Source organism: Diplodia corticola (assembly GCF_001883845.1).
Source record: "Diplodia corticola strain CBS 112549 chromosome Unknown scaffold5, whole genome shotgun sequence".
Lineage (NCBI taxonomy): Eukaryota > Fungi > Ascomycota > Dothideomycetes > Botryosphaeriales > Botryosphaeriaceae > Diplodia > Diplodia corticola.
Window position 1 is genome coordinate 633492 of NW_017971484.1, and position 24948 is coordinate 658439.

General features: G+C 58.3%; 9 protein-coding genes across 9 annotated transcripts; 5 read left to right on the plus strand and 4 right to left on the minus strand.

Annotated features, from left to right (window-relative positions):
* Positions 1 to 2138: 2138 nt before the first annotated feature.
* Positions 2139 to 2977, plus strand: BKCO1_5000193 (gtpase ras2p; the record flags this gene model as incomplete). Its single annotated transcript, XM_020276782.1, has 3 exons — positions 2139 to 2190; positions 2294 to 2743; positions 2805 to 2977. 3 exons carry the CDS (start codon positions 2139 to 2141, stop codon positions 2975 to 2977), a joined length of 675 nt encoding a protein of 224 aa, XP_020134115.1.
* Positions 2978 to 4916: 1939 nt separating this feature from the next.
* Positions 4917 to 6249, minus strand: BKCO1_5000194 (cell wall glucanase; the record flags this gene model as incomplete). The annotated part of the gene is made up of 2 exons (XM_020276783.1): positions 4917 to 6121; positions 6180 to 6249. 2 exons carry the CDS (start codon positions 6247 to 6249, stop codon positions 4917 to 4919), a joined length of 1275 nt encoding a protein of 424 aa, XP_020134116.1.
* Positions 6250 to 7900: 1651 nt separating this feature from the next.
* Positions 7901 to 8750, minus strand: BKCO1_5000195 (protein-l-isoaspartate o-methyltransferase; the record flags this gene model as incomplete). The annotated part of the gene is made up of 3 exons (XM_020276784.1): positions 7901 to 8036; positions 8111 to 8547; positions 8649 to 8750. 3 exons carry the CDS (start codon positions 8748 to 8750, stop codon positions 7901 to 7903), a joined length of 675 nt encoding a protein of 224 aa, XP_020134117.1.
* A 453-nt stretch (positions 8751 to 9203) lies between these two features.
* Positions 9204 to 10400, plus strand: BKCO1_5000196 (uncharacterized protein; the record flags this gene model as incomplete). The annotated part of the gene is made up of 3 exons (XM_020276785.1): positions 9204 to 9458; positions 9532 to 9677; positions 9743 to 10400. The coding sequence occupies 3 exons, from the start codon at positions 9204 to 9206 to the stop codon at positions 10398 to 10400; spliced, it is 1059 nt and encodes a 352-aa protein (XP_020134118.1).
* Positions 10401 to 11085: 685 nt separating this feature from the next.
* Positions 11086 to 13750, minus strand: BKCO1_5000197 (ph domain protein; the record flags this gene model as incomplete). The annotated part of the gene is made up of 4 exons (XM_020276786.1): positions 11086 to 12310; positions 12361 to 12698; positions 12754 to 13241; positions 13291 to 13750. The coding sequence occupies 4 exons, from the start codon at positions 13748 to 13750 to the stop codon at positions 11086 to 11088; spliced, it is 2511 nt and encodes an 836-aa protein (XP_020134119.1).
* A 1590-nt stretch (positions 13751 to 15340) lies between these two features.
* On the plus strand, positions 15341 to 16610 carry BKCO1_5000198 (endoglucanase ii; the record flags this gene model as incomplete). Its single annotated transcript, XM_020276787.1, has 5 exons — positions 15341 to 15669; positions 15725 to 15909; positions 16009 to 16049; positions 16155 to 16243; positions 16517 to 16610. The coding sequence occupies 5 exons, from the start codon at positions 15341 to 15343 to the stop codon at positions 16608 to 16610; spliced, it is 738 nt and encodes a 245-aa protein (XP_020134110.1).
* A 1218-nt stretch (positions 16611 to 17828) lies between these two features.
* BKCO1_5000199 (cbs domain-containing protein) lies at positions 17829 to 19606 on the plus strand (the record flags this gene model as incomplete). Its single annotated transcript, XM_020276788.1, has 5 exons — positions 17829 to 18134; positions 18218 to 18687; positions 18740 to 18857; positions 18910 to 19088; positions 19144 to 19606. The coding sequence occupies 5 exons, from the start codon at positions 17829 to 17831 to the stop codon at positions 19604 to 19606; spliced, it is 1536 nt and encodes a 511-aa protein (XP_020134111.1).
* A 1529-nt stretch (positions 19607 to 21135) lies between these two features.
* On the minus strand, positions 21136 to 23127 carry BKCO1_5000200 (cral trio domain-containing protein; the record flags this gene model as incomplete). The annotated part of the gene is made up of 3 exons (XM_020276791.1): positions 21136 to 21569; positions 21640 to 21781; positions 21874 to 23127. The coding sequence occupies 3 exons, from the start codon at positions 23125 to 23127 to the stop codon at positions 21136 to 21138; spliced, it is 1830 nt and encodes a 609-aa protein (XP_020134102.1).
* Positions 23128 to 23814: 687 nt separating this feature from the next.
* Positions 23815 to 24597, plus strand: BKCO1_5000201 (dash complex subunit dam1; the record flags this gene model as incomplete). Its single annotated transcript, XM_020276792.1, has 2 exons — positions 23815 to 24329; positions 24396 to 24597. 2 exons carry the CDS (start codon positions 23815 to 23817, stop codon positions 24595 to 24597), a joined length of 717 nt encoding a protein of 238 aa, XP_020134103.1.
* Between the last annotated feature and the right edge of the window lie 351 nt (positions 24598 to 24948).

Genomic DNA, 24948 nt, shown 5'->3' on the forward strand with positions numbered 1-24948 from the left:
GTTATGCTTGTAACTCCGATACGACCGTACGGTGTTTGGAGAGGCGAGGTTGGCCGATCATAGAGGTGACTATAGGGCAGGGAACAAGAGGCTGTTAAAAAAGGAGAGATGGCACAACCACGAACAGCGAACAGACACGTCAGCATCCGACTTCCGGTTTCGATCTGGCGGTGTGAGGGCAGAGATTAGGGAGTCGCCAACACGCAGCATCTCTGCTACCTGCATGATGGTGGTGGTGGCAGAGTGCAGCCTTCCTTGGTGTCAGTGCGGCGGTCGATGAACAACAACGGAACCGTGGCGAGGACAAGGACAAGTCTGAGGCAGAGGGGCTGTCGGCAGATGGAACAACACCGAGAGGCAACGGGTGTCACGGGAGCGCGACGGCGACGCAAGGCCCCTAGGTGCGCGCGAGACTCGGACGAGAGACTCGGACGAGTGACACGGCGGATGGCGCCGGTGGCGAGCATCGCAATCTGATGATGGATCGGAGGGAGTTGAGAGAGAGAGAGAGAGAGGGAGCGGCATGGAGTATAGCCGAGCGGTGAGAGAGAGCCGCACGCCGCACGAGCAGCACGGGCAGGCACGAGCTGGCGCTCTGGCCAGCTACTCGGCTAAAGAGACGACGGTTGCTCGTTGCGGCAAGGCCAGGCGCACGACCGTCGTGTCTATTTGTAGCCGCGTGCGCAGCCACCAGTAGTCATGTTGAAGAGGGCTGGCTGCAACAATGGAAATGACGCTGCCTGCTTCGAGCGCTTGGGCAATGCCAGATCACCCTCGTACCGTCGGGTGCTTAGCGAGCTCGCCGATTGAAACCTCGTCGACGGGTTGCGTGCTCGGGCGTGGAGGATCAACAAGGTGTTGCCTCAGCTTGATCACTGCCGCCAGCCAGCTCGACTGCCAGCGCCCACGACGACGCCAGCGCCCCGCCGGCCGCAAAGCGCGCCCCGCGACGCTCCGGCCGCCGCAGACATCCGCTCCGTGCGTTGGAGATAGCCGGTTTCACATGGCGTCAAGCGCGTGTGCTGGCGTATCCGCGTGTCAAGCTTTCAGCCAGCCAAGCAGGCGAAGATTGCCCTTGGTGTTGAGAGACGTTAGCATGAAACACCGCGTCCGATCTTATGCCGGCTGCATTCCGCCTGCCTTGCTTTTGGATGCAAAGCGCAATAAGGTTGGCCGCGCAAATTGGGGCGTGTTATCGTGCGTAGCCCTTTGGCTCAGCTCTGGCTCGTATCTGCCGCCGCAGCTGGGACCTGCACGCCCGACAGATCGCCCGGCTCGTCTCTGAGTGGCGGCGGCGGCGGCGGCGGCGGCGGCGGCAGCGATGCCCGGGCGACTCCTGGTGAGGGCCAATATTGAAATTGAGAGAGAGGCACGAACTGCGTGGCATGCTGCTCGTTCTCGCTCCGCAGCGCGACCCGGCGACCCGGCGGCGCGGACGGCGGGCTTATATCCTACCTAGCTCGGCGGGCTGGGCGGGCTCGGCGGCGGCATTCTGCTGGGCGGGCTCTGCGGCGGGGCGGCGGGTCGAGGTGCAATTGCAGCAATTATTCGCAGGCGCGATGAAGATTGCAACGGTGCGGCCGTTGTGGTGGGCGTCAGGTAGCAATGGACCAGTCGCGGGCTAGCGCAGCCGGGGGGAGCGGGCGTGATCCCTGACGCTGCACGCAAGGCCCAGCACAGACGCCCTGGCGGCCCGTCGATATTGGAGGCCGATCGCTTCATTTCACCGCGCTCGTTCTGGCTCAGCCTGTGCTGGCCAGGGTCCGCGCGAGAGAGACTGAAAGACTGTCAAAATCCCACATCACCACGCCGCTCCACGCCTGTCCACGCCCGTCCATCCCTCCGCCGCCAGACAGAGACCCCGCCCTCCCTCGCCTCCCCTCCTTCCGCCCCGGCCAGCTGCGACACGACGACAACATCACCGACACCCGCCGCCGAGCCTCTCCACACCCGCCTGCAGGCTCACCCCGGCCCTCGAAAGCCACCCACGCCTCTCACTCGCTGCCCTGCCCACCCCGACCGCCCATTGGCCACGCCTGCGCCACTGCGAAGCCGACACAACCTGCGCCCACGCTGTTCCTGCGCCGGAACTGATCGGCGCTCTCGAGGCCAGCTTTCACCCCACAACCACCACCGCGATGGAGGATGACAACAGGATATCAATCACCGTCTGCGGTGACGGCGGCTGCGGTACGTCTCCCGTGACGCCAGTCGCAGCAGTGCCGCCCCACGAGCAGGCGCGACCCCGCCGGATGCACCTTCAATGGCAGCTAATACGTGGTGCGTGGTACAGGTAAATCCTCGATAACCCTGCGCCTGGTCCGCAGCGCATGGACGAACGACTACGACCCCACCATTGAGGACTCGTACAGCGTGACGCGAACCATTGACGGCCAGACGTACTATCTGGCGCTGACGGACACGGCCGGCCAAGAGGAGTACCGCGGCCTATGGGCCGCCAGCAACCTGCGCAGCGATGCCTTCCTGCTGGTCTATGACATCACCAGCGCCCCGAGCCTCGAGGCCCTCGAGTACTTTATGGAGATGATCGACATGGAGACGGACCAGCGCCTGGACAACGGCGCCGTGCCGCCCGTCAAGATTGCCGCCGGCAACAAGTGTGACTTGCAGGGTAACCGCCAGGTCACCAGCCAGCAGGGCCTGGAATGGGCCCGCAACCACAAGTGCGGCTTCATGGAGACAAGTGCACGCGAGATGGTAAACATTGAGGAGACATTTGCCCGTAAGCCTCCCTCCGCACTTGGAGACAGGACGACCGTCAGACTCTAACTCTAGCTTTGCAGTGCTGGTACGCCGCGTCATCGAGGCTCGTCGCATTCACGCCATGGGCACCGGAACCTCGGCCGCACAAACCGCCCCGCTACCCCCCAAGGAGAAGCGCATGCCTGATCACGACGACGACGAAGCAAGCGTGCGTGGCAAGAAGCGCTTTTGGTCAAAGCTCAAGTGTTGGTGAACAGCCATCTCTGAGAGGATCGGATCCGAATGGAACAGCCAGAAAGACGGAATGCCTAGATGCTTTTTACGGTCGAAGACGGTCGACACATGCGCCAGTAAAGAAGAGAGATACCCGAACATTATCACACCGACCATCGCGGCTTCCCGCTAACCTCCGACGGCCCGCCGCCCGCGTCTTTCTTTCGCCGGAGACTAATCATACACACGGGGACTTCCCCTTTCCGTCAACACTTTCTTTCTCCTTTTTTTCCCTACTCTATTCTCTCTGTATTACCATGATATCCACTGAGAGCTGCCATGAATACGTTGCTGGCGGGGCTGGACTCTTTTACTGCGTATGTCTTTGCTTTACTACTCTGTAGTCGATTGTTGTTTTCACACCAGCCCGCATTTCCCTTCACAGTTGTTCGCGGGGTGTTTCGGTATGCGCTTTGTTTTCTCTACTAGCGTATAGACGGTGCGGATACCGGAGCCTTTTTTCCCCCTTCCTTACCGCACATCTGTCTTTTTTTTTTCTTGCTTGAAAGCATGGAAGCTGGCGTAATGTTGTTAAGGTGTAAGGATGGATGGCATGGCAAAAGGCCTGGCATGCATGTGGAACTGGGAGAGGCGTCCATTATCGAAACTGTATTTCGAATGGTGGTGGGACGTACAAGAGAGAAGGCCAATAAAGGCTAACGGCAGCGTACATACACACAAAGGGTCTGAGGAGGTATAATATTGCAATCATCCTCCATCTACTGTTTCCCTGAAGGAATAGTCATGTGGAGATGCGCGCATGGGGAGTATCAGTACAGCTGCTGCTGCTGTCAAGCTCTAAAGGCCATAGGAATGGGGAGGAGGAACCCAACGAAGCGGAAGCAGGGCCAAAGCAGAGAATTGCGCAGAATGGAAGCTTGTGAAGATGCTCCCCCCACATCATCGTCATCATCGTCGCATTGATCCTTCATGCCATGCATGTGTATGTGTACCTGCTAATCGCCGCCGCCATCCGAGCCTGGAAACTTTCGTCCACGCCGGTCTCTCTGCCGCCATTTGAACCGTACAGCATTTACATGTGGCACATGAACGCGGCTACGATCTACTTATTTTAAGCCAACTAGCTAGAATTGGCCCCAATATCGTTTGAAACAGCACCATCCCAAGACCAAGTTTATCACAGTTCCTCGCACCGATCATTTGAAGGTGGCGACAGACACATCAAAGCATAAAGGCTCCCCCCAACCTTATCCCGTTTAGGCAGCTACTCTTACTCGCGGATCTCGCCGAATTACGAGAACGAAAGTCCATCGTTCGGAAGAGTCATAGCAGAGACGGTATGAACCGGGATCGGATCGCCGCGCCACAATGATGGATGAGCGTCATGCATGAGACATGGGTGGGAAGATCTCTTCGCATAAGCTGTTGAAAAGTTTATCGCGGGCAAGGTCGAGCAAGCGAGCGAGCAATTTAGACTTTTCGATGAAGAAGCAGGTCATGAGTCAGTTCCCTGGCGCAGGGTAGGTAGGCCATCAACATGCTCATGATAAACAGCATTCGCAGTTCACACAGAAACGGGGGGCATGACCAAAGCACGGATGGACGAACGAATCAAGTGCCATATTTACCTCCGTTATGCCTTGGATGATGATAGACTGATGCTATCTACACCGAAGGCGAGAATAATGTGGCCAAAGGTCCGTCATCCCGAATCCAGACTGTGGCTGACCAATCACTCGTGTGAATGAAGCCATGTACGCAAAAAAGAAAAAAAAGGAGAGCGTCCGCCGGCCATAGTCCGTCATGAAAGCCGTAAGCAGCTGGGCTGCGTGAGCAAGAGAAAAATAGCGCCCAGCGTTTGCGGTCGTGAGGGACCAGAAGGTTTCAAGGATGAAAACAGAAAGGAAAAAGGCGCGACTGCGCGACTGGCATAAGAATATGCCGACTTTCGAACACAGTTAGTTAAGGATTCCCCAGTAATGCTCAACACCCATCGTCTGGGCCGTGTCCTTCTTCCAGAGATCGTCGAACGCGGAGAAGATTATCAGGTCCTGCGGATGATCGGCGTACACCTTCTTCAGGGAATCAATGGCGGCGATGTGATTCTCGAGACTGGGAACAGGCAGATTCTCGTTGATGAAATAGTCTGAGCCCAAGTCGGAGGAACGAGGCCAACCCGACTCAGTGATGACGGTGCGCTCATGACCGCAGTCATTGAGAAGGTTCCTCATAAGCTCGGTGAACTCGCCAGCACGGCTGGGATCCGTCCACGACCCGGACTTGTCGAAGAAAGGATGGGCATTGATGGCGGTGTAATCAGATGCCTGGCAAAGCGCCTTGCCCTCACCTTCGAATACGTCGGGAGTATCAACCGTAACTATCGGGACACCATATTGACGAAGCTTGTTCTGGACTGCTTTGAGAGTGGCAAGGAGGTATTCAACGCTTGTCTCCCCACGAGAGATGACCTCGTTGCCAACACTAACAGCTTCAATCAAGCTCCAGTCGCCACTGAGGTTTTCATTGACCGCATCAACAATGGCCTGGGCCTCAGCCATAGCGGTATCAGTAGATTCGCAGTGCCAGATACCAAGGAATAGCTTCATGCCGAGCTCTTTAGCGGCCGGCATGGCGGCGTCGAGTTGATTGCAGTCGGTACCGTAGAGACGGACCATGCCGTAGCCTTTGAGAGAGCTGATATCTTCAGTAATGGAACCACTGTCTTTGCAACTGCTATCCGCGTTGTATGGATTGTAGCCAATACCAAAGCCATCCCCATCACTGGCGGAGGAGCTCGGGGAAGGGTCCGGTGTCTGAGAGGAGACCGGCCCATTGTACGCGCGTGAAGACAGCGCATGAAGTGTAGTAGGGAGGTCCGAAGTCGACGTGGGGCTCTCAGAACTGGCCTCGCTGAATGAGGAAGCGCTCAAGTGAGAAATGACCGTCGGACTCTCGCTAGAGGCAACTCCAGACGACGAACTCGTGACCTGGGAGCCAATGGCCGAAGAAGTCTCGCTCGTCACAGTGAGGGTGGTCAGAGGGGCAAAAGTCTCGGTCCAAGCAGTCCTGGTACCGTGGATATGGACGACGACGGCCGGACGAGTGACGACAACAACATTAGTAGTCGTGACATAGGCACGTGGCTCGAGAGCGTTGCGGGCATCTTATATCTGCATCAGAACGTAACTGCCTTGCTGGATAAAAGAGGAAGTTGAGCTTACACTGGGGCAGTCCGGCAACCAGGCCGAACAGGATCGCCAAAGCGAGCTGGACGAAGAAACTGGTCTTCATCTCAGTGGGCAAGCAAGTGATGGTGGTGACAATTCAGTTTGTGAAAGGACTACAGGCGCCGGCCAGCGGCGTCAGTGGGTGAACCGAAAACAATGAGAGACGAGTGAGCGACGAGTGCCAAGGAAAGGAGGAGTAGAGGTAGAAGATCTGAAAGACGCAACCGTCCTCGACGACCACTTCGGTGGGTATTTGATGCAGACGAGCACACTCGGGCGAGTAAAGGCATACCTAGCCGTTTCCAAGGTGACTTGGGTGTCGGAATGTGGAATGTTGTGCTACAAACAGTGCCCAGCACGAAGAAAATGAGTCTCAGCTCACTCGCACAGCCACGTCCCTTGAGGAGTACGTGGCAGTGACGCGAAAGCCAAGTGAGCGAGGCCGATTCAGGTGGTACCAAACCGCAACAAGGAGCGTGAGAAAGGCAAAGGAAAAGCGTCCGAAGACGTAGAAGTAGGAAAAGGTGTTCGGAAAGACCGGCGAACTGAAGGAGTGACGATGAAGGAAGACGGGTGTGGGTCAAAAGGTCGAAAAGAGGGTGTGGAAGGGAAGAAGATGGTAGATAGTCCAGCGCGACAGATTATTGGCACGCAGTGCTAAGCGAGAGCAATGGCAGCCACAACGGGAAAGAGCGAGGAGGTGACGTACGGCGCGCCTGCCCGAGCAGGGAAAGAATCGAATCTGCCACTCGTCGCCTAGCGCACCGTTGGAGAGCCGCATTCTGCTCGCACATCAGCACCACCAACCACGGCATGCTCCATCTCAACGCCATCATCTGCCATGCAAAGGTTGCTGTGTCACTTGCCAGGGCTCAACAAGCCTGCTGCTTTGTCTGTGTCAGTGCGCTCTGCCCGTGGGACCCTTTCAGTGAGCATGGCAATGGCGTCGCCAATGAGGAGCCCATTGCCCATTCCTAAGACCATCAAGGGCAGTTTGACGCTACTGTTGCAGAGGGCTCAAGGTATTCTCCGCAGAACAGTCTCGAGATGGCTGTCAGGCGTACTGGTCACGCTCAGGAACGATGCCGGTGGAAACGTAGCATGACGCTGAAGAGTTGAGGTCGGCAAGGGCGCCACCGCGCCGCCGTTGGAGGCGCTTGGACCCACCGTTCACCCGCATTGGACGACGGCCTTTGACTGGCCACGGCTGCTTGCCCCACATCTGCCGTTGTTCCTGAAACTGCGCACAGAGGATCACCCTGAAACGACGCACGGCCGGGATTCTGCTTCGCTGATGACCGTGGCCTGCAAGGATAGCTTCGTTTACAGCATCCTTACCTGCTCCCTGCAGTACCAAGTAAAGGACAAATGCACCCACGTTTCATCTCATCGCGGACACAGTCTTGCACTCCCAGCTGACCATCAGAAACAGAAGCACGATAAAGTAGGAAAGAACAGTCTCCGCAATTTTTGACTACGGCGTTGATCAAACAGCTGTCTGTAAAGAGGGGGGAGCTTAAGACATCGTTATGGGCGGCTGCTACCATCCAAAGGGGATTCTGATTCTTTTCCTTTCCTCCAAGTAATTGCTTCAAGTGACCAGATTAGAACTTTTCTGGGCTTGCTCCTCAGCCCAACGTTCTTACAAGTCTTGTTCTTCGCCCGTTGCTTCGACACTAGTCGGAGTGACCTTGCGGTTCAAAACGAAGCCTGGGTTACGAGTGCTTTGGTGCATCTGTCAAAGGCACGTACTGCACGCCATACAGCTTCTTCCTCTCCACGCTGCCGTCTTCCTTCTTGTCGACAACATAGATGTGCTGCATGTATCCCTCTTCCACCGGGACGAACAGCCTAGCACGGTGAAGTCAGTACCGTTTTTCGGATTGCCTTGTTCACCCTGGATACCACATGTCACCAGCGCTTACCTTCCAGGCGCCTTCAGTTGGTCCACAAGGGTTTGATGATGTTCCGCCGCCGCAGCCCCGACATGGATGGCGTCGTAAGGCGCGCCTTCCGGCCAGCCCTTCCGGCCGTCCGCAGTAATGTACTTCACCGCGCCGCTCTCCATTAGCTCCCTGCCTTCTGGGCTCTTGGCCGTGTTCCTCTTCGCAAGGTCCACCAGCTCCTGAATATGATCCACACCGATGACGGTCCCGTTGGGCTTCACCAGCTCCGCCATAACGTGTGAGAGGTATCCAGAACCGCTGCCAATATCGAGGACTTTCGCGCCAGGGTTGAGGAACTCAAGCAGCGATTCGCAGGCAGACGCGTGCATGTGTGGAGCGGAGATGGTGGCCGCATGGCCAATCGGCTGAGGCGAGTCCTCGTAGGCGCGCGAGGGTGAATAATGAGCGCGGTTAACCTGGGAGAGAATCGCAATTTAGATTTTTGCTCAAGGTTGGCGATAGTGAAGGTGTAGCTGGATTTCCGTGGCGGAGCTCGAAGTAAAATGGGACGACTTACGCCTAGCATGGCCTTTTTGACGCGGTCGGAGTTGATCAGGCCGTTGGCGGCCATGTTGTTGATCAACTCCGAGTTGGAGGTTCCCGAGCAAGCCCACGCCATCGTGATGCCTCTGCGGGGGATCGAGCTGCGGGAGAAGCCGCGGAAGAGGGGCCTGATGCACGGAATTGTGGCTGTGAGGATAAGCGCGAAGACCAAGAGCCTTCTGTCGATAGCCGTGATGGGTATGAGACGCCAGTCCAGGCGGGGTTGCAGAGGAATAGGGAGGTCAGGCCATAATGGTAACGGGTGCGGATGCGGAGGAGGCAGAGCTCCCCGTGCCCCCACCAAACAGCTCACACGCAGTCAATCGACGCCAAGGCGACGTCATAGCGGCAACGGAAACCTAGCTGTCCCGCACTGTCGCGGAACGAAGCTCCCCACATGCGCCGGCAGCGGATCCTCGCGCCGATCTGCAGCTGCCCAAGCTCTCAAGCGCGAAAACAAAACTACCTAACGGCCACAGCTCCACGCGACGCCCGCGCCCCAGCCCCTTGATCGCAGGACTGCCAGAAAATGGACGACAGCGCTCTCGGCGACGCTCTGTTCTCGCCCTCCAAAGCCGCCCAGCAGCGCGCTCAAGCCCAAGACTGGCAGCATGTCGAAGCCTGGCTATCATCCCTGTACCCGGGCCGCGCCTTGCCGACGTTCGAGCGCAACGAGGAGACGCTGAAGGCGCTACTGGAACTAGCTGCCGCAAACGAACGTGCGGATGAAGAGGCGACAATGCTGGTGGCATTAGAAGAGGAGGTCCGCCACGAGATGAGTGAGGTGAGGGCAATGGTAACGTCGAGCAGCGTTGCGTACCGGATTTAAAGACTGACGCGCCTTCTGATCGGACAAGGCAGGTGTAGGGACAGCGGATGAAGAAGCGGACAAACAGCTGCTGCATTTCATCGAGGAAAACCTCACAAGCGATGGCAAGCACAGTCTCGACGCTTTGGCCCAACTCTCCACAATCCTCAACACGCCATCCGCAGACCCGGAGCTGTGAGCCACTACACCAACTTCCCCCCGCCATAAACACATACATATCTCATCAATCAACCTCACAGACTCGCCCACGAACTCTTAGCCACCACCACCCACACCCACACCCTCACCACCCACATCGCCACCCTCTCCCACCTCCACGACCTCCTCACCACCGACCTCGCCAACCTCAACCAAACCCTCCACACCATCACCACCCTCCCAGCCTTCGCCCCGCCCCCGCCCTCCCTCTCCCGCCAAACCGCCGACTACGCCCGCCAAACCAAAGCGCTCCTCCCCAAGCTCCAAGAATACGCCGACCGCCTCGCCGCGCTGCCCCTCCCCGGCGGCGCAGCCACCACGCTCGACGACGTCTACCCGCCGCCCTCGCCGGCGCACTCCCCCACGAAGAAGCTCACCCACGCCCGCACCCGCTCCATCCCCCGCCCCGCCAACGCCAACCCCTTCGACGCCCCCGGCGCCGCGGCCAGGTGCTTGGCCACCGGTGGCGGCGGCGGCGGGGGGCCGCTGTCGTCCGAGGCGCTGGCCGCGCTGGCGGCGGCGGAGCGCGAGGTCGCCGACGTGCGGGCGGCGGTGGCGCGGCTGGAGGCGCGGGTGCGCGCGTACAAGGACCTGCCGGCGGACAGGGACGAGGCGAGGCGGGTGGTGAGGGAGAGGGAGGGGGTGTTGGCGGAGATGAGGGAGAGGAGGGATGGCGGGTTTGAGGCGTTGGTTGGTTGAATTTGTTGGTCGATCGATTGGTTTAGGAGATGGGGGAGGGGGGAGGGGCGTGGATAATGGTGGTGGCAACGGCAGAGTTTACGGAGGTGCCTACCTAGGCTTTCGAGAGAACTGCATTACATACTGTGCTCTCGGCAACCATCGACAAGCATGCATGCGTGCGCTTAATGAGAATAGAATGGTTTCTTACCATCTTTTGCATGGGTACATAAGTGTGCTAATTCTACGCTACGCTAAACAACAAGCCCAACATCCTCGGGCTACCCTGTGTACACGACACTTTGCCCGATTTCCCATCCTTCCCATCCTCTCCACATTCATGAGTTTGTTTTGTGATAATTTTTGACCACCCCTCACCCATACCGTTTTTGTTTTGTTTTTTTTACCCTTCCAACCAACCTTCCTCCCGTCCTCCTTGTCTCCATACCTTCATCCCTACATCCTACCGACCTTCCGCAAACTTCTCATCTTCTCAAGAATCGAAGCGCAATGGAAACCAAAGCAGGAAAGAGAACTTGAATCGATAAAAGCAGCGGGTCTCGGGGGAATTCATAACGGATCGTAAGCAAAACAAAGAAATAAGACAAAGGAAATCTCCCATTCCCTAATCACGTCCATCGCGACTCTGCCCTTGGGACACAGTGTCAAGGGAGAGAATGCGCTGGACCATGTACGTGTATGTGCGCTACTGCGACATCGGGGTCCTTGGGTATTCACCAGGCACGTGCAACTGGCTCACACTGACATCGGTGTGGTTGCGCCCAGCGCCCGAGGGCCGTTTAGCGTTGCCGTTTGTGGCTCCGTTGGCTGCCGCTGCATTCGCAAAAATCGTAGCTGGGTGACCGCTGTCGGCCGCTACGGTCGTCGCCATTGCTGGCGCTTCGGAGTCGAGGGTATCTGCGTAGGAGGAGGTCCTTGTGCTGCTTGGGAATGACACTGCTGATGCAGCGGTCATCCCAGGTGCAGGTTCCAAGGGACTCGAGGGTTCTTCCTGGGTATCCTTGGGGGCTTCGCTTGGACCTGGGTTCTCCTTTGGTTTCATGTATGCCTCTGCTCCCAGAGCACCAGCCGCGGCACCGCCCGCGGCGGGCGTGAGCCAGTTACTATATGTAGTTGTACTGTTGTGCCTTCTCAGGTCAGGCTCGTTCGCTGGGTTGAGGGATGCTTGGGCGGGGTATACCTGCTGGGGCTGAGGCTGATGGATGTGCTGCGCCTCGTACGGGGCCTGAGTCTGCGCCGGCGGGTATTGATGCTGGTAGCTCGCTTGGCCTTGGCCAGGAGCAGGGGCAAAGTATTGCTCCTGGGGTTGGTACGATTCGTGGGAACCGTAATACGCGGAAGTTTCGGGCTGCTCGTGTCGCAAGCCTCCGGCGGCGGTCGTCAGGTCATGATGATCGGCTTCAGAGCTTCCACTAGATGGCGAAAGTGGAGCTTGTAAGTCACGGTTGACCGTAAGGTCCGAAGGAAATCGCCCACCTGGTTGCGGTCGCGGAGCCGCCGGATGCTGTTTGATGGCCACGTCCGAGTTCTGCGCCGAGTATGGAACCTCGTCCGCTTCGTTGTCGTCCAGGCCATCGCTGCTAACCGACCGCGCGCTTCCCGCACTGATGCTCCGGGAATGGTTCCTCACAAATGCGTTGCGTTCCTCCCCACTCTTTTCCGTCAAACTCTTGATATCCTCATACCATGCCTTCATCGTATCGTAGGACTCGGCACGGAAGACCCAAGTATGACCGCGATGCATGGAACCAGCTTGACGACCTTTAAGAATGAACTTGTGCGAAGAGGAGCCAGGTTGAGAGTGCGTGCCGAGTTTCTGGTCGGGGAGGTACAGAGACATGACGGGCGGTTGGGTGTAGATGCGGTCCGCTGACTTGAACTCGTGCAAGTGGGTCGGCGACAGAACATACCTGGGAAGAGTGAGTGGGGACGTAGCAGGGGGAGGGTAGGAAGCACGTACCATCCAGGGGTATAGCTTTTCAGATACTTGCTCTTGCGCTCCAACATGCCAGCTCTAATCTCGGCTGCCGCCGGATGATGTTTACCGGGATACTCAATATCCTCGATGCGTCGCAGGGGTGTCCGCGGGTTGACAAAGTGCGGGTCATGCTCGACGAACTGGGTCCATTCCCGGTCTTTGGGCATTGAAATCGGTCCAGCACGAAGCCTTTCGACTGTGTCGTAGACCTCATCCGCATCCCGCTTCAGAACACCAGCCAGTGCATTGTAGGCCTTTTGGATCTCGCCAACCACGATAGACTCGAGTTCCCGGCCGGATCCCTCAAGGTTGAGGTAAGCCTTGCGCAAGACTGTCAGCAAACAGGTTCGTGGCATCCCTAGCGCCTGTACTCACCCTATGGAGGTAATTTTCCTCGTCGATCTGCCTTTCAATTTGGCGATCCACCGCCAATCTTACCACGAACGGATCTCCTTTGCCCACAACAGCTGAGGGATCAACGTCCACGGCCGCAAGGGCGTCCTCGAGGTGTGCCACCGCCTTGCGAGTAACCTCCTTCTCTTTCTCGACTGAATTCTTGAAATCGCCCGACAGTGACTTGATCTCTTTGATTTTGCTTCCCAGATCGGCCCTCAGTCCGCTCAGTTGCGTGATAACGTCGCTCTCAATATCGCGTGCCTTGTTTGATTCAACGACGGACTGCTTGTGATAGTCACGCAGGATTCTGTTCGCGTCGTTGATGCCGCCGTCGGCCAGGAAAAGCGAAGGCGCATTGGTGTTGTTGATGGCGTTGGAGACCTTCATCAAAGCTTTGGAGCGCGCCTCGTACGATGACTGGACCTCGCGGAAGTAGGTGATGAGATCTTTCAGCAGCTTGCGCCATGCTTCTCGCGGGTTAGTTCAATCCCAAACTGTCACGCGATTGGGACGCACCTTGGAAGCGGTTGACCAAAATATCGGTCGGAGTACCAGAGGTCGGCACAGGTGTGTTGAAGATGTTGTTGAAGCTTTCCGGATCGGTGGTCTCATCGCCCATGGGCATGCCCTTGATGCTGCCGGCGCGTATGCTGCGCCGACTGCCGCTGCGCTTGAGGCTGCCCTTGCGGCTCACGGAGCCCTTCTTCTTGAGGGTGCCGCTGCGGGAGACGACGGCGCCGCCAAGGGAGCGCTGCGATGCGCGCGAGGACGAGCGGTGGATGGTGTCGCCGTCGAGAATGGAGGAGCCGCGGACACTGGCATCGAAGTCCTCGTTGAAGCGACCCACATGGTGCTGGCCCGGTGGGGACAGGTCTGTGGGGTGGGCTGGCGGGTTCGCAAAGTCGGATGCAGCCGAGGGGCCGTAGCCGCGGGCCACATGGCCGGCCTGAGGCACAGGCACCGCGTTGAAGGCCATTGAGGCGGGCGCGACGCGGGATCAGGCGGTGGGATTCGACGAAGCTAGAGTTGCGACTCGGGGCGCGGGTTATAGCAGCAGCAGCAGCAGCAGCAGGGTCGGGCTAGAAGCGCGGCGATGACGTCTTGCGGGCGGGCGGTCGGGGCGGCCGGAGTCTTGAGCTGGTCGGTGGTGCGAGTTCAGCTGAGAACCTGGGGGCGCAGCTTCCGGATGCTGGGCGGGGGCAAGATACACGCGACGGCGGCGGCAGGACTCGGCAGGCAGCTTCGCGGTTTAAGAGAGCTCTTGCCGCGGCGACAGGAGAGGTGACGAGGCGCAGCAGGGAGGAGGCATGACAGTAATTTGATATGGCGATCTGCTTGCGCTACCGCGGCCCCAGCAGTCGCGGCGCTCACGACGCGCGCCCGTGCATCCGACGCAATGACGTAGATTTGGCCGTGGCGCCTCTCTCCACAGCCGCCCGCGCTCTTTAAGTCGCCCAATGCGGCGGCTGATCGTCGACCGCGCTGCACGATCCCAAGCTCCCAGTCCCAGCACGTCGTCGCCCAGCGCCAGACCTCCATCTGACCCCGACAGCGCCCGCGGCAGCGATGCGCGCAAAGGCCCAGCGCGCCTCTAAATTGCGCCAGCGCCCAAGCGCATTGGCTGTTCGGCTGCTCATCTCCGCGTGCGACGCCTGAACGCCGTCTTTAGTACCACCACCACGCCTCCTGCCGACCCAACTGTGCCCAAACCGGTTGCGCTATCGCTGTGTGACCTTTGAGTGACGCCCTGGCGCAGGCCCCGAAGCTTGCTTGACAGCCGCTGAGGCAACACGATGACGACAGCGACGAGATAGCAGACGATCCCGCAAGCGGGCGGCGAGGCCAGGAAATCCGAGCGGCAGAGCGGCAGCGACCGTCATGGGCAAACGCCTGCTGCACCGTGCCGTATACCACAGGGGGGACCTATCGATTCTTTATACCAGCTAGTCGGCATGGCATCTCGCTTGCCTTACGGTCTGGACCTCCTGGACCTTCTGGCCCTTCTGGCCCTTCTGGACCCTTCAGCCATTCCTTCGACTCGGCTGGCGGGCCGTCGGTCGAATTCAGCGGACGGCCCGCGCCTGTCATCCACCCGCGCTGAAACAGCCCGCATGCCATCATGCGCTTCCCATTCGCTCGAGGCTCGACCTTCAGCTAACACGCCTCTTAAGCTTAATATTAAGAATCAGTGTGGACCCTGTCAGAGAGCTCCTGCATACCGGCAAAAGAAACCACCCAGCTCGTCTTCTCCACCCTGAGTGGATCATGGCTGCCATCGCGATGCAGGGCACTTTCCTATTTGGGCCCGGCATACGCTCCCAGCACTGCCCATTCAAAAATCCACCGACATGTCCAAACAGAGGACCGGTGGCGTTGATTCGACCTTGGCACCTTCCAAGGTATGCTCAGGTGTCCCGAATACATGATAATCGGGATGCCGCCGGGTAAAGAGGAGGGTTCTGGCCGGATACCAAGTGGGAAAGTTGCCCCATATAAATAACTAAGCTGCGTGCCTCACAGTGACCGGTTGAGCGTGAGTTGTGTTGATTACCTCCCTCTGGTGAGCATGAAATTGTCGACTTTTCTTCCCGGAGCCCTGGCTGCTGTTGCCAATGCACACGCAATCTTTCAGCGCGTGTCTGTCAACGGCCAGGACCAGGGCTTGATGACTGGTGTGCGTACGCCGACCTCGAACAATCCTATCCAGAATGTGCAGGATTCCAACTTTGCCTGCAACTCCGGATTCTCCTCTCCCGTCTCCTCTACTGTCATCAGCGTCCCCGCCGGCGCAGAAGTTGGTGCCCAGTACCAGCACCTCATAGGCGGTCCTCAAGGGCCAAACGACGCGGACAACCCGATAGCTGCAAGCCACAAGGGACCTGTCATTGTTTATCTGTGCGGATGCCCTTACACGCGAACTGAGCCTCGACTGACCATGTTTTCCTTGTAGTGCCAAAGTAGACAACGCGGCAACGGCTGGCCCAAACGGCCTCGAGTGGTTCAAGATCTACGAGGAAGGTTTGAGCAATGGCCACTGGGGCGTGGACACGCTGCTCGAGAACAACGGATGGACCACCTTCACTATGCCAGCATGTGTCCCCTCTGGCCAATACCTCATGCGCGTCGAGGTGATTGGTGAGTGATCCCTACGCGGCGGATGCTTCCCGTCCCGCTCTTCCATCGAGAATTCCGGATCTGTTTACTGATGGCGATCCCTCTTTCAACCCACTGCAGCCCTGCACAGTGCCTATAGCCAAGGCCAGGCCCAATTCTACGTAAGTCCGCACCGACTCCCGCTGGACGTCTCCACAAGTCTGGGATCCTCTTAAGATGGCTGCTTTTATGACAATCATCGCATGCTGACATGGCCGCTATTGAAGATGTCGTGCGCCCAGATCAACGTTACCGGTGGCGGCTCTAAGACTAGCCAAACAGTCGCCTTCCCTGGCGGCTACAGTGCCAGTGACCCGTACGTACCTCCTAGCACAGCTTCTGGGCGGTTTATTGGCACCATTCATCTCCACTCATCAAAGCGTTTTTTTTTTCTTGATCAATATTTCCCAGAGAGTGCTGTCCCTGCTCTCAATCGACCCTTGCAGCCCCCCCCTTTTGCCCCTTATGCCCCCTGTCCTCCTTTCCCACCCCGCAACCTTTCTTCCCACGTGTTTTTATTATGGTCTCTCCCCGTACTGGCCTGATCTCAGCTAGCGAGATTGACCTTGCTAACCAAGTTCGTCCCTAGCGGCATCCTCATCAACATCTACGGCAGCACTAGCCAGCCCGACAACGACGGAAAGGCGTACCAGATCCCTGGGCCACCTGTTTTGACCTGCTAGACAGAGCATGGATGGGAACACTGGCGATGTGGCTGATATTGCTGCTTTTCAAGCCCAAGAGCTGGCGACGCGGGGCTTGGCGTCTATGTATGTATGTACATAGGTATCAGTTGCTCAGAAGACTTTGACAGAGCGTACATGACGTGGTTATGCCCTTTATCCGTCTCGTTTGTGTAGCCGCAAGTCGTGTGTGATGTGGACAAAGTGCGGGAGTTTGCGGGGTATTACAGCACCATTGGTGAAGTTGCAGCGTTGAGGTAGCAGTGACTGTTCCGACTCGGTCGTTGATATACATCCCAAACAGCGCTCCCGTCAGTCGTAGCAATGTTGAGATGATAGAAACCTTCACCCTAGGAAACGAGCGGTCGGTCGAGATCACGGATCCAGCGACGAGTGGATACCTCTCCATAATCCAAACAGAGGCCAGGAAAAGTGACAGCGTTCATGTCTGGATAGTCACGTCGAGGCATTTGCACAAGCTATGTTGGCATCGGCACAGCGCGTAACAAAATTTCGCCGTGGGAGCCATAGAAGCACATGTGATGGTCGCACCGACTTACACAACGTGTGGAAGAAATCAAAAATAGTACGCGTCCGCTTTGCACAACGCGGTGATAGGCTGGGCCCAAGTGGGACTGCTGATGGTGGCGGCGCGGAGAAGGGCCAAAACGGGTTGGGCGCGGAGTGCCTGGGGAGAAGAGCCCGAGCGATGCTGCAAAGGACGCAAACGCGGAGGAGACGAGATGGCGCAGATGGCGCAGATGGCGGGGGCAGAGAGGGGAGGAGATGGGCGAGACGGCCGAGCCAATGGCGCCTTGAGCAATGCGAGGCAGCGAGCGCGCGCAGGGAAAGCGCGCGTCCATGTGATTTTTGCGGGCGCGACAAGCGATAATGATGCGGGACGGGTGCAGGATGCCGGGCGTGATGCGGGCAGCCGCACCTCACATCCACCTGCCCAGCGCCCCAGCCACTGCCTAGAAAGCCGACCAAGCCGGTCCATCGCGACTCCCACCCCGCCCGCCGCTCCCTTGACCGCGCAAGTCCACCGTCCGCCCTGGTCCAAAGCGAGGGAGCCGTCGCGCGCAAACAAGGGACGCCCGCACTGACGCCGTGCCCCGCCCAGCGATTGGCAGACCGCCCTCTCACCCTACCACGCCAGAAGTCACCCGAGAGCCAGCAGAACCAGCACGCCGCTGCTGCTTGCGTGCACCTCAAAGCATGGCGAACCCAGGGCCGCGCTCGCCGCAGCTGGTCCCCTCCAACTCCTCCAGCCCCAGCGTCTCGCACCGCCAGAGCTTCGCCGACAACCTGCGCGGAATGCCCACTTCCCCGCGCGCCTCGCGCCAGCCCTCTCTGTCGCAACAGGCTCTGCAAGACCTGCTCAACAACCCGCCTGTCGGCAAGAACCACCAGAACTCTGCCTTCTCCGGCCGTGACTGGCGCTCCATCAAGGTCGGCGAGATCATTGACCCGGACCTAGTCCGCTTCGTCGAGATCGACACCAGCGTCGAGGAGGCCACAAACGTGAGTGCTTTGCGGGGCCCCGCCTTCCCCATGGACCCCTCCTTCGCTCCACCCTCACGCGCCTGGCGCTGACGATCAAACAGGTCTTGATCTCCTCCGGCTCTCCCAACGTCGTCCTTCTCCGCGAAAGCAAGGAGTCCCACGCCGCCATCGGCACCTTCGATTACACCGACCTGAACGCCTATCTCCTCCTGGTTGTTGGCCTTGCGCGTCCCGAGGCTTCGGAGATACACTCCTTCAACGAGCTCGCTCAGAAGGGTCGAGAGGGCAAGCCGATCCCGTTAAAGGATGTCAAGGACCTTGGGAAAAAGGAACCCCTCATCACTCTTCCCCACACCGCCAGCCTCACCAAGGCTGTCGAGGTTTTCGGCAGTGGCATCCACAGGATCATCATCGTCAAGGAACACTCCTCGGATGTTATCGGTATTTTGACACAACTGCGGTTGACGGGATTCTTCTGGCAGAACGGGCGCAGCTTCCCCTCGATTGACAATCTCTACCCATCTTCCTTGAGAGAGCTCAATCTCGGCTCTCAGCAAATCATTGCGATCAAGTAAGCTTCGCAAGTCCGTGCTGATTTCGCATCATGCTGACCCATACGACAGCGGTGACAAGCCTGTTACGGATGCACTCGAGCTCATGCACAACGAGGGGATCACCTCTCTGCCGGTTCTGGATAATTCAAACAACGTTATCGGCAACATATCGCACGTCGATGTTAGGGTACGTTGCCATCACTATTGGGCTGAGGGCCTGGCTCACACTGTTATTTTAGTTACTTACCAAGACAACCGCTCTTCCTCTCCTCCGCTCGTCCTGCATTCACTTCATCTCTGTGATTCTTTCAGAGCGCGGCATGAATGACGGGAAAGACTCCTTCCCAGTATTCCATGTTACTCCGCAATCCACTCTCGCCCACACCGTGGCGAAGCTGGTTGCCACCAAGTCACACAGGTGAGCAAAGTTGTGCGAACGAGTCTTTCGCGGCGACTGATTGTAATTTCTGCAGAATGTGGATAACTACGCCTCCTTCCCCGGCTTCGTCTGGGCCTCCGACACCTGCAGTCACACCCGCGCAACCAGCATTCTCCCCGTCATCCTCGGCGATCCTTTCCCCTCCGCCAAGCGCTAATTCCAACCATAACCCCACTATCAACATACCCCCACCTATCGATACAAACCCCTCATCCGGAAACCCCTCCGGTAACACACCGTGGTCGCCATCCCCGCTCCATTCTCTCCCGTCGCCAATTTCTACACCGTCGATCAGCGCCTCAGCCATGCCTGGCGCCAGTCTGTCTGGGCATCTCAATGGAGTCGTCAGTCTGACGGATATTCTGAACTTGTTTGCCCGAGCAAGTGGACTTAGCCCGCACGACCCGAACGAGACCAGGCGTGCCAGGCGACGGAGTTCTAGTGTGAGTGTGAGAAGCAGCTTCGATGGGATAAGAGATATTGCGGGCAAGAGATAGAGAAGGTCGGTTATCCGGTTTCCAAAAGGTTGGTATCAGCATTTGCACAGGAGAGGTTATCTGCATGGGACTGTTTGCACGATGACGGACAAATGACAAGGCACATTCCCCTCTCTTTTTTCTTTTTCTTCCTTTTTGAAACGTCAGCCCCACCAAGGTTGCGATGGCGGGGAAAACTGCGGAGGGGCAGTTGAAGCACCGTTACGGACGCATTTGCACTACAAACACAACGTGTCCGAAACGGCCTGCACTCTTTGGTATCGCCGCAAAAGCTTGCGAATTGATCCCGTGCCTTTTCCTTTCTGCTTCAAAGCATTCTCAAGCTAATGCTTTAAATGGAAAAATGGCACGATGAGACGTACGGTCGATTTCCTTTTCTTATTTCCTGTCGACACATGCGATGGAAAGTGTGGGTAGTGGTTTTCCTTTTGCTTCGTTTGTCAGATGAAGGTCGCTCACTTGAGACTGCTTCTTTCCGATATCAATGATAGCGAGCTTCACTGTGGGGGCGGTTGGGTTTACTTCTTTCCATCTGATTTTTGCGCTTTAGCCTTTCATATATCTTCGCAGTTCAGTTTTCTGCTACCTTCGCTCAAATCAAGACAGTTGTTGCTTTTCTTTTCCTTTTCTCCCTCTTGCTTTGCTTCTGTCTCTTCTCTGCTCTGTTCCGGAAACGAATGCGGTTGGAAGAAAACGAACTCAAGGAACACCAGAATGGGAAAATGATGGAGTGCGAAAGTTATTACACACAGCAGGGGACACATGAAGTTTATTGTTGCATTAGACCAAAGGTTGATCTGTGATGTGCTTCAGCGCGTGAAGTGAATAATGGCTTTGGCCATCGGCTTGACACACATGCCCATTGAACCCTGAAGTCTCCCCATGCTACAACTCCACATCAACTCGCGTATAGTAGGTATTGCAGATCATATACATACCTGTTGGTCAACACCATCACGTACACGTTGTGGATGATAATCGTCATCATCCACCCAACAGGGTCTTCTTCAGCAACGTGTTATCATGAACAACACCCTTGTTGGGTACCCCTTTCTTCATTCACTTATATAAACACCATATAGTAGCAGCGTTTAATAGATCATCCAGTCATTCAGCTTCTCTTCTGCACCCGGCTGTGATCACCGACTGACAATACTTCAGACTCAATCGTGCTTCCACCCTCATCTTCTCACAAAGCTGAACTATCAAAACTTCTTCACTCCTTTGCTTGTGATATATGTCTTATCTCATTTCAATGACCCGAACCTTCCATACGCGCTTGGTGATCTCCCCTCATCCCTACGATGAATTGAGTGAACAGGTATCATCTCACCATCCATCCTCTCTAACAGTACCTTCTTAAGTCCCCTGCCATTTCCCTCCCCTTTTCCTTGTTATTACAAGAGCGGTAACGATGCAGCTCCTTTTCTAAATGTGTGGAAAAAGATCAAGGAAGTAAGTCGGTAGTAAAAAAAACAAGATAGCGAAATTCAGAATCGCTGTGTCCACAGCGTCCTCTCTCCTCACCCTCACTTCTTGTAGAAATCCAGCTTCCCCGTCGGACCGAGATCGCCGTTGCGATCGTACAGTGTCCTCGCCCGGAGGTACGGATCCATTTTCCAGTAGTTCTCGCGCAGCTTCTCCGTCAGCTCTTCCCTTTCCCTCTTGCACTGCGCCTCGTCTTCACTGCTTCCTCTGACCCACGTCGCCGTCGCTCGCTCGTAATTTGCGACGACGTCGTCGCGCTCGCGCTGCAGCTGGTCCTGCGCGGCAGCGTCCTTCATGGCCGCGTTCTCACCCTCCTTGGGCTCGACGTAACTGTACGTCCACTGCTCGTCGCCGCCCATTTCCGTCGGGATGTTGCTGCGCGGGACGAATTCGGAGAGCTCGTCGGCCGTCTTGACGAAGTGTACCTTGCTAGCGACGACGGGGTCGAGCCAGCCGCGGATGATGGACCAGATGCCTGATTGTGCAGCCATGTGAATAAGAGCCTTGTGTGGAGAGATGGGAGGAGGCAGAATTGGACTGCTTACCTTGGAAGACCCAGGGTGCCTTGTAGACCATGACGGCGCCGAGGGATTCGGGGTAATTCGCTTCGAAGCACTTGATCATGAACTTGACGGGAGTGTAGTCCATGTTTGCAAGGGCGAATTCAGACATGTCGAAGACGATCACCTGAAGCACGCACGTGCAAAGTTAGCATGGTCGAGCACCCAGTCGACGACAATCCGCCGGGATCATCCCTGTGGGCTGTGTTATCAACTCACTGCAGTGTCTACCGGCGGGCTCAGCATCATGCGCGTCGTCTCGATCAGGTAGACGGTAAAACGCTCCAGGCTCTGCTCGCTCTGCTCGCCCGGCTTGTGCAGCCGGACGCGCACGTAGCACATGGGCCGACCCTCCTTGTCCACGCCGTGCACGAAGCTCTTGCCGATGCGCAGCTGCGTCATGAAGTCCTCGCCCTCCTTCTTGGCCGCGGCATCCGCGCTCTTGGCCTGCTCGAAGGCATGACCCTCGCCCTTGCGGATGATGTCGTCGTCGACGTGCATCTCGGTCGCGCGCCAGCGGAGGGCCGAGATCAGCATGATCAGCGCGGCCTGCACGTCCCACTTGCGTGCGCGCAGGAAGCGCAGCAGCAGCGCGTCCGGGTTGTCGTGCTTGACCATGGACCACAGCGAGGCGCGCAGCTCCTCCGGCGTCGTCTCGGCCAGCGCCGTCTGGAACGCCTTGGTCATGCCGTGCTTGTCGTCTTCCAGCGACAGGTTCCCCACGTCCACCTCGCCGCCGGCCGGGGCCGATGACGACGAAGACTGGTCCTTTGCCTTTTCGCCGTCCTTGTCGCCCTTCTTGTGCTTGAAGATGTGCAGCCGCTTGCTCTTCTTCTTGTCGCCCTTTCCGCCGCTCTCCGACTCGGCGATGGATGCCGCGGGCGTCGTGCCCGTCGTGCCGGTTGTCCCATTGACGCTCTCCGCGTCGCCGTTGCCCGCCAGCTCGTCGAACGGCATGCCCGTGATCTTGGCAAGCGCGTTCCAGAGCTCCTTCAGCTTCACTTCCTGCTCGGCGGTGAGGTTGCCCGGCCTTCCGGGCGGCATTTGGGCGCTTTTGTCGTTGGACATGTCGACGGCGGGGTCTTCGGGATCTGCGGTGTTTTCGGGCGGGTGGTGGATGTTCTGAGCCTTCGAGTCTCCGGGCTCGGTGGTGACGACGAGGACGCTGCCGGCCGCGATTCCGAGGGCAACGACGCAGAGGGTGTATCCGAGACCGCTCTGAGCAACGGCTGGTCGACTGGGAACGCGCGCTCTGGCTGAGCCTGCGACAGGACTGGCTTGCGAGTACGCTGTCCGGGCTGATGCTAGAGTCTTGCGGAAGCAGAGGTGCGAGTGCGGGGCAGGACAGCGACTGGCGGGCGAAGCGTGTAACACGGCAGAAGCGCAGAAGGCAGATGCTCGAGGGCTGACGGTGGGGGCGAATGGTCGGAAGCAGGTGCTGGTGGCTCGAATAGAGAGCGGTCGTGGAAACATGAAAAAGGTCAGCGGGAAATGGGCGGTGGGGATGGCAATGCGGTCTCAGCAGGATGGGCAAGCTTCGGCAGGACAGTGAAACGGGACGCCGCGGCGTGGCTGTGGCGATGCGGTCTCGTGGCTTGTCCGCCGGCCGGGTTGCGAAGTGAAGGCCAAAGCCCGGGAGCGAGAGCGAGGGCTGGCGCTGCTGACGGACTGCTCTGCGAACTGACAGCCAGGCGGCAGCGGACGGATCGCAATTAAACGCCGGCCCATTTCATCTAGTGGGCAGCCGATGACGCGCGAATGCGGCGCTCCGTTGGGAGCACCTAGGTCCGTCCAATTCTTGGCTTGTCCGTGGCACGCGGCACACGGCACTACGGCTATGGCGCAAAAGTGGTGGCCACCTCCACAGCGCCACCGCCCTGGCGCTGCGGGGGCGCAACGAGCTGCGCGATGCGGCCGCCTGGCACCGCAAGCCGCTCGCGCCCGCGACACTGCGCGCAAGCTCGGCGCAGTTGCGCGGCCTCCGCGTCGTCACTGTTGCAGGGGGTCAACGGTGCGCACGCGAGATGCATCTGGCCAGGTATAAACGCGGCCGAGGATCCGGGCTCCGAGACGAGGGGACGTCCGGGCGTCAATAATGGACCCCGCGGCCAAGCCCGGTCCAAGCAAGTAAACAACCCAAACCAACACACCACCCTCGCAATGTCCACCCCCCAGGCCGGCGAGTCCACCTCTGCCCACCGCCGCTCCATCCCGTCCCGACCCACCACGCCCCTCCGCCCGACCTCGCGCTCCTCCTTCCGCGGCAGCGGCCACCATCACGACGCAGCCTCCTCCTCCCACCACAACCGCGCCTCGGCCACCGGCCATGCACCCACCGCCCTCGAGGCCCTTGAGCCCGCGTTCGCGGAGCTGAGCGACGGCATGGCGGATCTGGAAGCCAACTTCATGCACCTGCAGCTGATGCACGAGTCGCTCGCGCGCTTCTCCGAGAGCTTCGCCGCCTTCCTGTACGGCCTGAACATGAACGCCTTCTGCGTCGACTTCCCCGAGGCGCCCCTGCCGGAAAGCTTCCACCGCCAGCGCCTGCAGGAGCAGGCCCGCGAGGCCGCGGCGCGCATGAGCGGCTTCGGCCTTGGCGGCGGCGGCGCGGCGGCTTCGCGCGCCCGCGGCGGGGGGTTGGATGGCAATGAGGCGGATACGGAGGCGACTTTCATGTAAGTGGGAAGAGGAGAAGAGACGGCGAGAGGATGGACTTTTTCGGCTGACCATTGGAATTGCAGGACCACCGACACGTCGTTCGTGGAGAACCCGCCGTCGTCTAGAAAGCCCAGCAAGTTCTCGACCCCGGCTCCATCGCGAGTATCGAGGGGTGGCATGCGCGGTGGCTCTTCCGGTATCGCGAGAGGCAGAGGTCGAGGCGGCATTCCGCGCGCTGGAGGCATTCCGCGCGGAGTTGGAAGGGCGCGCGGCGGAAGAGGTTGATCGCGTGATGGAAAGGCGCAAAAAAGGAGAACAGGCGCGCTTCGTCTGCACGATATATGGCGGGCCGACTGAGCAGGAAATGAAGCTTGGAGTGTCTCGAAGATGGGCAGGTGCAGCATTCGCTGTGGCGTTTGCATTCCACCTACGACTATCAACCCATGGGGCCACGGGTGAATCCCTCAACATACCAGGGGTTGGAGCAGTTGTCCCGACGCGAACGAGCAAGGAATGTGCTCATTTGGGTAGTGGTCCAACTGCCCAAGCAATGCATTTATCGCCATTGCCGAATCTTTTCAGGCCGATCGCGCACCGGCGCCACAACAGTGTTTGGTCGAGCATGTGTAAGGCTCA